Source organism: Salmo salar, chromosome ssa24 (assembly GCF_905237065.1).
Source record: "Salmo salar chromosome ssa24, Ssal_v3.1, whole genome shotgun sequence".
NCBI classification, from domain to species: Eukaryota; Metazoa; Chordata; class Actinopteri; order Salmoniformes; family Salmonidae; genus Salmo; species Salmo salar.
Genome location: NC_059465.1, coordinates 43,299,171 through 43,312,421, shown reverse-complemented (window position 1 = coordinate 43,312,421; position 13,251 = coordinate 43,299,171). Strand labels below are relative to the sequence as shown.

Below are 13,251 nucleotides of genomic sequence, written 5' to 3'. Positions count from 1 at the left end.
ACCTTCTGATTGGACCGTAACAAACCAATCATAACAATAGGAGGGACGGACAGAGCTGGGTTAGGTTGTCAACCTTCTGATTGGACCATAACAAACCAATCATAACAATAGGAGGGACGGACAGAGCTGGGTTAGGTTGTCAACCTTCTGATTGGACCATAACAAACCAATCATAACAATAGGAGGGACGGACAGAGCTGGGTTAGGTTGTCAACCTTCTGATTGGACCATAACAAACCAATCATAACAATAGGAGGGACGGACAGAGCTGGGTTAGGTTGTCAACCTTCTGATTGGACCATAACTATTTTGCCAATTGGATTGGTCCCCTCTACCACACGGAACCCCACTAATCTACAAACGGAAACACACGAGGTGGCTAAAAACAGACCTCCCTCCATCTTCTGCCAGCTTGCTACCTATGGCCCGGCTAGCTGTCTGAATCTCACTGGACCCTTATGATCACTCGGCTAAGCATGCATCTCCTTAATGTCAATATGCCTTGTCCATTGCTGTTCTGGTTAGTGTTTATTGGCTTATTTCACTGTAGAGCCTCTAGCCCTGCTCATTATACCTTATCCAACCTTTCAGTTCCTCCACCTACACATGCTATGACATCTTCTGGTTTCAATGATGTTTCTAGAGACAATATCTCTCTCATCATCACTCAATGCCTAGGTTTACCTCCACTGTATTCACATCCTACCATACCTTTGTCTGTACATTATACCTTGAATCTATTTTATCGCCACCCAGAAACCTGCTCCTTTTACTCTCTATTCCGGACGTCATAGGCGACCAATCCTCATAGCTTTTAGCCGTACCCTTATCCTACTCCTCCTCTGTTCCTCTGGTGAGGTGAATCGAGGCCCTGCAGTGCCTTGCTCCACTCCTATTCCCCAGGCGCTCTCTTTTGATGACTTCTGTAACCGTAATAGCCTTGGTTTCATGCATGTTAACATTAGAAGCCTCCTCCCTAAGTTTGTTTTATTCACTGCTTTAGCACACTCTGCCAACCCTGATGTCCTAGCCGTGTCTGAATCCTGGCTTAGGAAGATCACCAAAAACTCTGAAATCTTCATCCCTAACTACAACATTTTCAGACAAGATAGAACGGCCAAAGGGGTGGTGTTGCAATCTACTGCAGAGATAGTCTGCAGAGTTCTGTCCTACTATCCAGGTCTGTACCCAAACAATTTGAACTTCTATTTTTTAAAATTCACCTCTCTAAAAACAAGTCTCTCTGTGTTGCCGCCTGCTATAGACCACCCTCTGCCCCCAGCTGTGCTCTGGACACCATATGTGAACTGATTGCTCCCCATCTATCTTCAGAGCTCGTGCTGCTAGGTGACCTAAACTGGGACATGCTTAACACCCCAGCCATCCTACAATCTAAGCTTGATGCCCTCAATCTCACACAAATTATCGATGAACTTACCAGGTACCACCCCAAAGCCGTAAACACGGGCACCCTCATAGATATCATCCTAACCAAGTTGCCCTCTAAATACACCTCTGCTGTTTTCAACCAAGATCTCAGCGATCACTGCCTCATTGCCTGCATCCGTAATGGGTCAGCGGTCAAACGACCTCCACTCATCACTGTCAAACGCTCCCTGAAACACTTCAGCGAGCAAGCCTTTCTAATCGACCTGGCCGGGTATCCTGGAAGGATATTGACCTCATCCCGTCAGTAGAGGAAATGTAGAACCAGGAATAGATATAGCACTTGGTTCTCTCCAGACCTGACTGCCCTTAACCAACACAAAAACATCCTGTGGCGTTCTGCATTAGCATCGAACAGCCCCCGTGATATGCAACTTTTCAGGGAAGTTAGAAACCATTATACACAGGCAGTTAGAAAAGCCTTGGCTAGCTTTTTCAAGCAGAAATTTGCTTCCTGCAACACAAACTCAAAATTTCTGGGACACTGTAAAGTCCATGGAGAATAAGAACACCTCCTCCCAGCTGCCCACTGCACTGAGGATAGGAAACTCTGTCACCACGGATAAATCCACTATAATTGAGAATTTCAATAAGCATTTTTCTACGGCTGGCCATGCTTTCCACCTGGCTACCCCTACCGCGGTCAACAGCACTGCACCCCCCACAGCTACTCGCCCAAGCCTTCCCCATTTCTCCTTCTCCCAAATCCAGTCAGCTGATGTTCTGAAAGAGCTGCAAAATCTGGACCCCTACAAATCAGCCGGGCTAGACAATCTGGACCCTTTCTTTCTAAAATTATCTGCTGAAATTGTTGCAACCCCTATTACTAGCCTGTTCAACCTCTCTTTCGTGTCGTCTGAGATTTCCAAAGATTGGAAAGCAGCTGCGGTCATCCCCCTCTTCAAAGGGGGGGGGACACTCTTGACCCAAACTGCTACAGACCTATATCTATCCTACCCTGCCTTTCTAAGGGCTTCGAAAGCCAAGTCAACAAACAGATTACCGACCATTTCGAATCCCACCGCACCTTCTCCGCTATGCAATCTGGTTTCAGAGCTGGTCATGGGTGCACCTCAGCCACGCTCAAGGTCCTGAACGATACCTTAACCGCCATCGATAAGAAACAATACTGTGCTGCCGTATTCATTGACCTGGCAAAGGTTTTCGACTCTCAATCACCACATCCTCATCGGCAGACTAAATAGCCTTGGTTTCTCAAATGATTGCCTCGCCTAGTTCACCAACTACTTCTCTGATAGAGTTCAATGTGTCAAATCGGATGGCCTGTTGTCCGGGCCTCTGGCAGTTACTATGGGGGTGCCACAGGGTTCAATTCTTGGGCCAACTCTTTTCTCTGTATACATCAATGATGTCGCTCTTGCTGCTGGTGAGTCTCTGATCCACCTCTACGCAGACGATACCATTCTGTATACTTCTGGCCCTTCTTTGGACACTGTGTTAACAACCCTCCAGACGAGCTTCAATGCCATACAATTCTCCTTCCGTGGCCTCCAACTGCTCTTAAATACAAGTAAAACTAAATGCATGCTCTTCAACCGATCGCTGGCCGCACCTGCCCGCCCATCCAGCATCACTACTCTGGACGGTTCTGACTTAGAATATGTGGACAACTACAAATACCTAGGTATCTGGTTAGACTGTAAACTCTCCTTCCAGACTCACATCAAACATTTCCAATCCAAAGTTAAATCTAGAATTGGCTTCCTAATTCGCAACAAAGCATCCTTCACTCATGCTGCCAAACATACCCTTGTAAAACTGACTATCCTACTGATCCTCGACTTCGGCGATGTCATTTACAAAATAGCCTCCAATACCCTACTCAATAAACTGGATGCAGTCTATCACAGTGCCATCCGTTTTGTCACCAAAGCCCCATATAATACCCACCACTGCGACCTGTACGCTCTCGTTGGCTGGCCCTCGCTTCATACTCGTCGCCAAACCCACTGGCTCCAGGTCATCCACAAGACCCTGCTAGGTAAAGTTCCCCCTTATCTCAGCTCACTGGTCACCATAGCAGCACCCACCTGTAGCACGCGCTCCAGCAGGTATATCTCTCTAGTCACCCCCAAAGCCAATTCCTCCTTTGGCCGTCTCTCCTTCCAGTTCTCTGCTGCCAATGACTGGAACGAACTACAAAAATCTCTGAAACTGGAAACACTTATCTCCCTCACTAGCTTTAAGCACCAGCTGTCAGAGCAGCTCACAGATCACTGCACCTGTACATAGCCCATCTATAATTTAGCCTAAACAACTACCTCTTCCCCTACTGTATTTATTTATTTATTCATTTACTTTGCTCCTTTGCACCCCATTATTTCTATTTCTACTTTGCACTTTCTTCCACTACAAATCTACCATTCCAGTGTTTTACTTGCTATATTGTATTTACTTCGCCTACATGGCTTTTTTTGCCTTTACCTCCCTTATCTCACCTCATTTGCTCACATTGTATATACACTTATTTTTCTACTGTATTATTGACTGTATGTTTGTTTTACTCCATGTGTAACTCTGTGTTGTTGTATGTGTCGAACTGCTTTGCTTTATCTTGGCCAGGTCGCAATTGTAAATGAGAACTTGTTCTCAACTTGACTACCTGGTTAAATAAAGGTGAAATAAATACAATAAAATAAATAACAAACCAATCATAACAATAGGAGGGACGGACAGAGCTGGGTTAGGTTGTCAACCTTCTGATTGGACCATAACAAACCAATCATAACAATAGGAGGGACGGACAGAGCTGGGTTAGGTTGTCAACCTTCTGATTGGACCATAACAAACCAATCATAACAATAGGAGGGACGGACAGAGCTGGGTTAGGTTGTCAACCTTCTGATTGGACCATAACAAACCAATCATAACAATAGGAGGGACGGACAGAGCTGGGTTAGGTTGTCAACCTTCTGATTGGACCATAACAAACCAATCATAACAATAGGAGGGACGGACAGAGCTGGGTTAGGTTGTCAACCTTCTGATTGGACCATAACAAACCAATCATAACAATAGGAGGGACGGACAGAGCTGGGTTAGGTTGTCAACCTTCTGATTGGACCATAACTAACCAATCATAACAATAGGAGGGACGGACAGAGCTGGGTTAGGTTGTCAACCTTCTGATTGGACCATAACAAACCAATCATAACAATAGGAGGGACGGACAGAGCTGGGTTAGGTTGTCAACCTTCTGATTGGACCGTAACAAACCAAACCACCCACTTATTTGTGCTGCTGAGTGTCAAGAAGGAACTGGAAGTTTACCGAGTCTGCGCCTCGCTGCTATCAACAAGACACGAGGCCGAAGACATAATAAAAATTGCATCGACCCACCGGAATTACACGGGATATTTGTAATGAACGGGAGATTTGGGTGGGATTGAACGATGGTCGGTTACATGTGGTCTGTAGCAAGTGAAGACAGTTAACCATCAAGCCTACAGGGAAGTGCCCCAGACAAGTAGCAGTGCTGAAGGCAAGTGGGGGTTTTGTTTTTTTTCTCCCCACGATCAAATCGTTTGACAAAGGAGCAGTAGGACATGTTATAGCCAGTCCTATACCGTGGCTCACAACATCGGTATCGTGCTATATGTTTTTTTTGTGCATTAACATGCCTTGTAGCTGTTGTTGCTGAAGCGTCTGCCTGCAGACTGTCTGCAGACTGTTTTGGTGCAGCAACGCCTGCATGGGTACCTGGTAGCCACACACACACACACACACACACACACTAAGCTAGCTGCTGTTACACTAGGTCTAGCTAACAGCGTGGATCTACTGTCACATTATCAACGTCAAAAAAGAGAGAATTAACGAGCACATTTTTTAGTTGTTACCTCGGGAAGTAGAGTGTTTCAGCCAGATAGCTATCTCAAACCGCTGAGCAGTCGGTCGACAGGAGCGACATTTCCTGGTCTGGTAACTTCTCCTTGCTGTGTCATGACATTAAAGTGCAAGTCAAGTCATTTCAAACAGTATGCACAATAACAACATTTAGCACGTTAACAACATTTAGCACGATAACAACATTTAGCACAAGTAGAGAAGGAGGGAGGGGGGACAGGAATAGTACATTTACATTTTGGCTATTGTCGACCGTAGTTGAAACACAGGACTGTATTTTATAGGTCAGTCCCGACAGCAAAGAATGAAGAAGTTCTCCCGTATGCCGAAGTCTGAGAGCGGCGGGCCGGGAGGCGGTTCCGGTACCGGGTCGACCTCTGGAGCCGTCAGTAACTACATTGGGAAAGTGTTCGCCGTGGGCCGGTATCAAGTCACGGTGGAAGAACTCATAGCAGAAGGTGTGTATCTCTTTATATAAATCGTTAGGTTATTGCACGTAAAGTACAGAAAATCAAAATGTTATTGGTCACATGCATGTTTAGCAGATGTTATTGCGGGTGTAGTGAAATCCTTATGTTTCTAGCTCCAATAGTGCAGTAATATCTAACAATACACAAACACACGGATCTTAAGTCAAAGAATGGCATTTAGAAATATTAGGACGAGCATATCTATCTGAAGGATAGAATATATGTAGAGGGATATTTGAATAGGAGGGCCTTGACCCAAATACAGGGTATTCAGATCCCTTGACTTTTTCCACATTTTGTTACGTTACAGCCTTATTCTATAATGGATTAAATACACTGTTTTCCTTACCAATCTACACACAATACCCCATAATGACAAAGCGAAAACAAATTTGCAAACAAAAAAAATAAAAAAAAGTATTCAGACCCTTTGCTGTGAGACTCTAAATTGAGCTCAGGTGCATCCTGTTTCCATTGATCATCCTTGAGATGTTTCTACAACTTGATTGGTGTCCACCTGTGGTAAATTCAAATGATTGGACATGATTTGGAAAGGCGCACACCTGTCTGTAAGGTCCCACAGTTGACAGTGCATGTCAGAGCAAAAACCAAGCTATGAGCTCGAAGGAATTGTCTGTACAGCTCCGAGACAGGATTGTGTCGAGGCACAGATCTGTGGAAGGGTACCAAAACATTTCTGCAGCATTGAAGGTCCCCAAGAACACAGTGGCCTCCATCATTCTTAAATGGAAGAAGTGTTGAACCACCAAGACTCTTCCTTAGAGCTGGCCGCCCGGCCAAACTGAGCAATCGGAGGAGAAGGGTCTTAGTCAGGGAGGTGACCAAGAACCCGATGGTCACTCTGACAGAGTAGAGTTCCTCTATGGAGATGGGAGAACCTTCCAGAAGGACAACCATCTCTGCAGCACTCCACCAATCAGGCCTTTATGGTAGAGTGGCCAGGCGGAAGCCACTCCTCAGTAAAAGACACATGACAGCCCACTTAGAGTTTGCCAAAAGGCACCTAAAGGACTCTAACCATGAGAAACAAGATTCTCTGGTCTGATGAAACCAAGATTGAACTCTTTGGCTGAATGCCAAGCATCACATCTGGAAGAAACCTGGCACCGCTCATCACCTGGCCGATACATGCCTACGGTGAAGTGTGGCGGCAGCATTTATTTTTTATTTATTTAATGATGGGTTGCCACTGTTTTTAATATTTTTATTTATTTTTAACTAGGAAAGTCAGTTGAGAACAAATTCTTAGTTACAATGACAACCAAAAGGCAACCTGCGGGGACAGGGGATGAAAAATACAAATACATTTTAAATAAAAAAATATAGGACAAAACACGCATCGCGACGAGAGACAAGACAACACTACATAAAGAGAGACCTAAGACAACAGCATGGCAACAACACATGAGCATCATGCTGTGGGGGATGTTTTTCAGCTGCAGGGACTGGGAGGGTAGTCGGGATCGAGGGAAAGATTAACGGAGCAAAGTACAGAGATCCTTGATGAAAACCTGCTCCAGAGCGCTCAGGACCTCAGACTGGGGTGAAGGTTCACCTTCCAACAGGACAACAACGCTAAGCACACAGCCAAGACAACGCAGGAGTGGCTTTGGGAGAAGTCTCTGAATGTCCTTGACTGGCCCAGCCAGAGCCTGTACTTGAAACCAATCGAACATCTCTGGACAGACCTGAAAATAGCTGTGCAGCAACACTCCCCATCCAACCTGACAGAGCTTGAGAGGATCTGCAGAGAAGAATGGGAGAAACTCCCCAAATACAGGTGTGCCAAGCTTGTAGCGTCATACCCAAGAAGACTCGAGGCTGTAATCGCTGATAAAGGTGCTTCAAGTAACAGACGCATCTCAACAGCAACTGTTCAGGGGAGACTGCGTGAAACAGACCTTCATGGTCGAATTGCTGCAAGCGGGCCGTTTTGCTTGGTAGGGCAGTATTGACAGCTGCTCTTTTTCCCCAGCAAATAAACAGGAAGGCAAGTTCATTCTACATTATGTATTTCTATCTAGAACTTTCCACAATATTGCCTTTTTTGAACATGGGCCTACACAAAGCCCCACCCCTCTGTTGTATTTAGTTGACTGTAACATTGGAAAAGGGCACAAGTCCTGCAGAAATGACCCGTCAACAGCTTACTAATACTAACTAGGTCAAATCTGGTTGAGTCAACATCTGGCCTATAGACGGCTTCCTGAGACATACAGGTGTTCTGCTCTCACCTAGCAACAAGTCACTGACTAACCACTTTAACCTGTTCTACAGCTTCTCGTTTTAAAAACAAACAGCTGGCTGTGCACGGTGAGGTATGCTGTGTGTGTTCATTTTGTTGTGCTTTTATTTCGGCTGTTCGGGGCACACCGTTTTCTCGACGCAAGCTGAAGTCGGTAATTGGTTAACGGTAGGGTCTCTTGAATAAAGTCTTGGTTACCGTTCAACGAGAGGCGGCTCATTTTCATGCAAAAAAATAATTTTCCCCTTGCGAAATACTAGTTAGATAATCTTCACGTATCACTAACACAGTGTTTTTTTAATTTGGCATTTTTTATTTTATTTACTCTAGTCATTTGAAACTAAAATATCATTGAATCTTAGTTACTTTTGTCATTTGAATAATGATTTAATGTAGTTATTGTCAATGACAATCAGTGGTCCTATCCGGCTGCCCTCTCTCCTGGCTGTCCCCGTACGGCCCCTCTCTCCTGGCTGTCCCCGTACGGCCCCTCTCTCCTGGCTGTCCCCGTACGGCCCCTCTCTCCTGGCTGTCCCCGTACGGCCCCTCTCTCCTGGCTGTCCCCGTACGGCCCCTCTCTCCTGGCTGTCCCCGTACGGCCCCTCTCTCCTGGCTGTCCCCGTACGGCCCCTCTCTCCTGGCTGTCCCCGTACGGCCCCTCTCTCCTGGCTGTCCCCGTACGGCCCCTCTCTCCTCGTTGTCCCCGTACGGCCCCTCTCTCCTCTCCCTGGCTGTCCCCATATGGCCTGGTGGCGTCTGTTAGTGGGTCGTTACTGGTGTGACTGCACTCTGTGTCCCTCTAACCCTGCCGTCCCTCTAGCAGCCTGGTGGCGTCTGTTAACGGGTCGTTGCTTGGTGTGACTTCGCTCTCTGTGTCCAGAACTAACTCGATGAATAATTCTCAGACCCCCCCCCTTTGTCCTCCCTCCCTCTCCATACCCTCACTACTCTGTTTCCTCTTGCCATTAGTCAGTAGCAGCTGTTCAATGAAAAGCACCAGATTTCCCTCGAAGCCTCAAACAGAGAATATTTTCTAGTCTATAGGTGGAAGTAGTGTGAGTTATCTAACCTTAAACGTTTTCTCTATCCTTTGCCAAGCCCCCCCCCCCTCAAAAAATAGGTCTCTTTGTTGATTTGCCTTGACACATAGTCTTCCCTGTGGCTCAGTTGGTAGAGCATGGTGTGTGCAACGCCAGGGTTGTGGGTTCGATTCCCGCGGGGGGCCAGTACAACAACAAAAAAATGCACGAAATGAAATGTATGCATTCACTACTGTAAGTCGCTCTGGATAAGAGCGTCTGCTAAATGACTAAAATGTCAAATGTACATATAACGTGTGCATGTAAAACATGCTGTTTTTAACGCTAGTCATTGTATGCCAGTGATCTACTGATGAAGGAGCGCGCAGACAGCAGAGTGGTATCTCGTGATGAACAGGAACCTGATCATTTCCCCTCGTCTACGCTCACCAGGGCCTCTGTTCTGAGACAGTGACCTCGACTTGATGATAAGCACATTTTAGTCACAGGAAGTCATCTGTGAGCTAGTCACCATTTGGCCTACTAGTAATCTCTCTTCCTTCGACTGATCGCTCGGCTGACACATTTCTCGACTTCTGTAAGTTCCTACTCGGGTCGTCCCAACGCCGTTCGAAGCAATAGCCTGAAACTCCTCTGTTTGGTGCACGTTCGATATTGAGGAGCTGTAGCAGCGGCCCTAATACTGTAGTACTACGGTAGTATTTTCCGTTCAATCTGTAGATCTTAATTCTACAAGATTATGCAAATGTAATATTTTAAAACATAACATTTAACAAGGCTATAGACCGATAAGCATGACTGATTTAAACATTTAACAAGGCTATAGACCGATAAGCATGACTGATTTAAACATTTAACAAGGCTATAGACCGATAAGCATGACTGATTTAAACATTTAACAAGGCTATAGACCGATAAGCATGACTGATTTTATTTATTTTTTCAATGTATTTCCATCCACTTTTATTTCAAGTAACGACTAGGCTAAAAATGTTTTTTTTTGTAGTGATAATGTTTTTGGGGCACTTTTTTTTTAATCAGCTTTTAATTTAATCGGCCGGGTAATGGAAACTCCTTGGTGTGTGCTTGTCAAACAGCCAATGTTTACATTCAAGAGAAAGTTCTAGGAAATGTCTCCTGCCTCCCCCAGTCAACAACAAGACCAGCCATTTCTCACGATCACCTGTGTTAGTTCCACCTCATCTGCAGTGTTTAGTGTAATGAGGTCTGTTGTGTGTCCCAAATGCAATGGCACCATACCCCCTATATTGTGTACTACTGTTGACAGGGGCCCGTAGGGCACTATGTACAGTGTCTTCAGGAAGGATTCACACACTGACTTTTCATTTGTAATTTCTTTTGTCAACGATCTACACAAAGTAATGGAAAGTAAAACATTTATATTTTTAAGTATTCAACCCCGTGAGTTAATAGATGTTAGAAACACCTTTGTCAGTTATTTAAAGCTGGGTAAGTCTCCAAAAAGCATTTGCTCACCTGGATTGTACAATATTTGCACATTCTGTTTTTAAATTCTTCAAGCCGTGTCAAGTTGGTTGTTGAACATTGCTAGACAGCCATTTTCAAATCTTGTCGTTTTTAGATTTTCAAGCTGGTTTTAAGTCCACTGAACTAGGCCACTCAGGAATAGTCAATGTCGTCTTGGTAAGCAACAGTGTGTATTTGGCCTTGTGTTTTAGGTTGTCCTGCTGAAGGGTAGATTTGTGTCCTAGTATCTGGTGGAAAGCAGACTGAACCAGGTTTTCCTCTACGATTTTTGCCTGTGCTTAGTTCTTCCTTTTCCTTCTATCCTAAACAACTCTCCAGTCTTTAATGATAACAAGCATACCCATAACATGATGCAGCCACCACCATGCTTGAACATATGAAGAGTGGTACTCAGTGATGTTGGATTTGCTCCAGACAAAAGGTTAATGTCTTCGCTACTTTGTTTTACAATATTACTTTAGTGCTTTTTATTGTGAACAGAATGCATCTTTTGGGAAAAATGTATTTTCTGTTCAGATTCTACAATGTTGATCCATCTTCAGTTGTCACCTAATAATTTCACCTTGCTCTAAGGGATATTCACTGTCTGCTTTATTTTTGATTTATTCTTCCATCTGCCGATGGGTGCTCTTTTTTCTTTGTCAAGGCATTGGGGGAAAACCTCCCTGGTCTTTGTCAAGGCATTGGGGGAAAACCTCCCTGGTCTTTGTCAAGGCATTGGGGGAAAACCTCCCTGGTCTTTGTCAAGGCATTGGGGGAAAACCTCCCTGGTCTTTGTCAAGGCATTGGGGGAAAACCTCCCTGGTCTTTATGGTTTGAATCTGTGTTTTAGAAATTCACTGCTCGACTGAGGGACCTTACAGAGGCGATGTAGTCATTAAAAAAGTCACGTTAAACACTTATGGCACACAGTCCATGCAACTTTTTATGTGACTTGTTAAGCACATTTTTACTCCTGAACCTATTCAGACTTGCCATAAGAGGTTGAATACTTGAGTCAACACATTTCAGCTTTTAAATTGTGTAAACATTTCTAAACAAATAATTGCACTTGACATTGTGTGGTATCGGTCTTCAGGCCTGTAACACATTTGTTTTGGGGGGGGGAATAGTTGAGGTGTGAATACTTTCAGAAGACATTAGCGTTCTGTAAATGGTAATGAATGGGTGGATTGTATTCTTCTTGTCCTACTCTAGCACTCTATAAAGAATGCTGCTGGTACGCTGCATCTCTGTCTCTCATCGCCTCTTTGTTCCACATTTTATTTTTGCTACTAACTCAACTCATTGCTTGTGTCCCCAAATGCCACTCTATTCCCTACATAGTGCCCTACTTTTGACCAGAGGCCTATTGGCCCTTATAGGGTACCATTTTTTTTTGAGTCATCTCATTATCCATCCAGTCGGTGTTAGGGTAGGCATTGGGCCAAGTGGTGGGATGGGACTTGGAAGATAAAAAAGGGACATCAGGGCTGGATTCATTGAAGTTGGTTATAACGGTAACAAACTACACAGAACAGCGTTTTGATAATTGCAGGTGACAAAATGAGATGCCTCAAACATGTTAAGTTCCCCAGCAAAAAAAAAACTAAAGATGTCACTTAAACAGAAGGGGAAGTAAGTCACTAACAACCAAAACGAAACCGGAAGTGTTCTGAAACACTCCTGGGGGTGTCCACTGAAAGTTGACTAGCAGCAACAACTGGGACCTAAGACACCCGCTATGAGCACCACTATATTTACCCAAGAAGAGGCAAACAAAAGGAAAAACCCCACACCAAACTAAAAGACAGGAAGCGAACCAAAAATGGTGGAGAAAACAATCGGTGAAGATCAGATAAAGGATTGTTTTTCTAGAAATCACATGGGGAGAGCCAACCTAAGGTGTTTAAACCCTCCACATCTCTCAAGACAACTGGAGCACTGGGCCAGTCACTCTTAATTAACACCTGGGCCAGCACAGGTGTAACACAACATGACTAACGAGGTGACACTAATCGGTGTGCCTAATGTCAGACCTTGAAATATAAATGGGAAAACCAAAGCTTGTAACTGGGGTTGCACATTTTGGGGAATATTCAGAAGTGGAACCTTTCTGTTGGAATTAACGGAAATATATTCAAATTAATTCAATTCAAATTAATATTGATACCATTTTTAAATGTCGATTTATATTTTTTGTTGCATAGGATATATTTACCATGTAATATGGAGACAGAAACAAACTTTTGCCTTATCATAAGTAGACATGGCAAATTATTTAAATCCTTAACAAAACCTTAACGTATTTTTTTTTTTATTTATTTATTTATTTATTTTTTTTTTTTTTTACGAATTGAATTTGAGTTGACTTTTCACAAGGGATGATTTTGCTGAACAACAAAAGGGAATATTGAATGATCCCCAATGATCCATCGCATCTCCCAAAAAAAAACGTTTTCAACATACATCTGTAAAATGATAGTCTACAAACTAAAGCTTTGGTTGTCTTCCTCTCAGGCTTACGTGTCTTCTCACTGGACCTCCTCAATGTCCACCTCTTAAACATCAGACTCTGAGGCCTCATCTTCACTGTCACTTTCCAACCTTGTTGAGGATGGCTTGTTGTCAGGCTCAAAAAGCCTCAAATCTGCCCGGATGGCCACCAATGTTT

General features: G+C 44.2%; 1 protein-coding gene across 2 annotated transcripts in view; it reads left to right on the top strand.

The window, feature by feature from the left end:
* Window positions 1-4,675: 4,675 nt before the first annotated feature.
* The window catches only part of LOC106585926 (BMP-2-inducible protein kinase), a 73,297-nt gene continuing 64,721 nt past the window's right edge, over window positions 4,676-13,251 (top strand). For both annotated transcript variants that reach the window (XM_014172669.2, XM_045706658.1), the window contains exons 1-2: window positions 4,676-4,948; window positions 5,598-5,771. In XM_014172669.2, coding sequence (XP_014028144.2) covers window positions 5,618-5,771 — 154 coding nt within the window. In that variant the 5' untranslated portion in view covers window positions 4,676-4,948; window positions 5,598-5,617. The remainder of the gene's footprint in view (window positions 4,949-5,597; window positions 5,772-13,251) is intronic.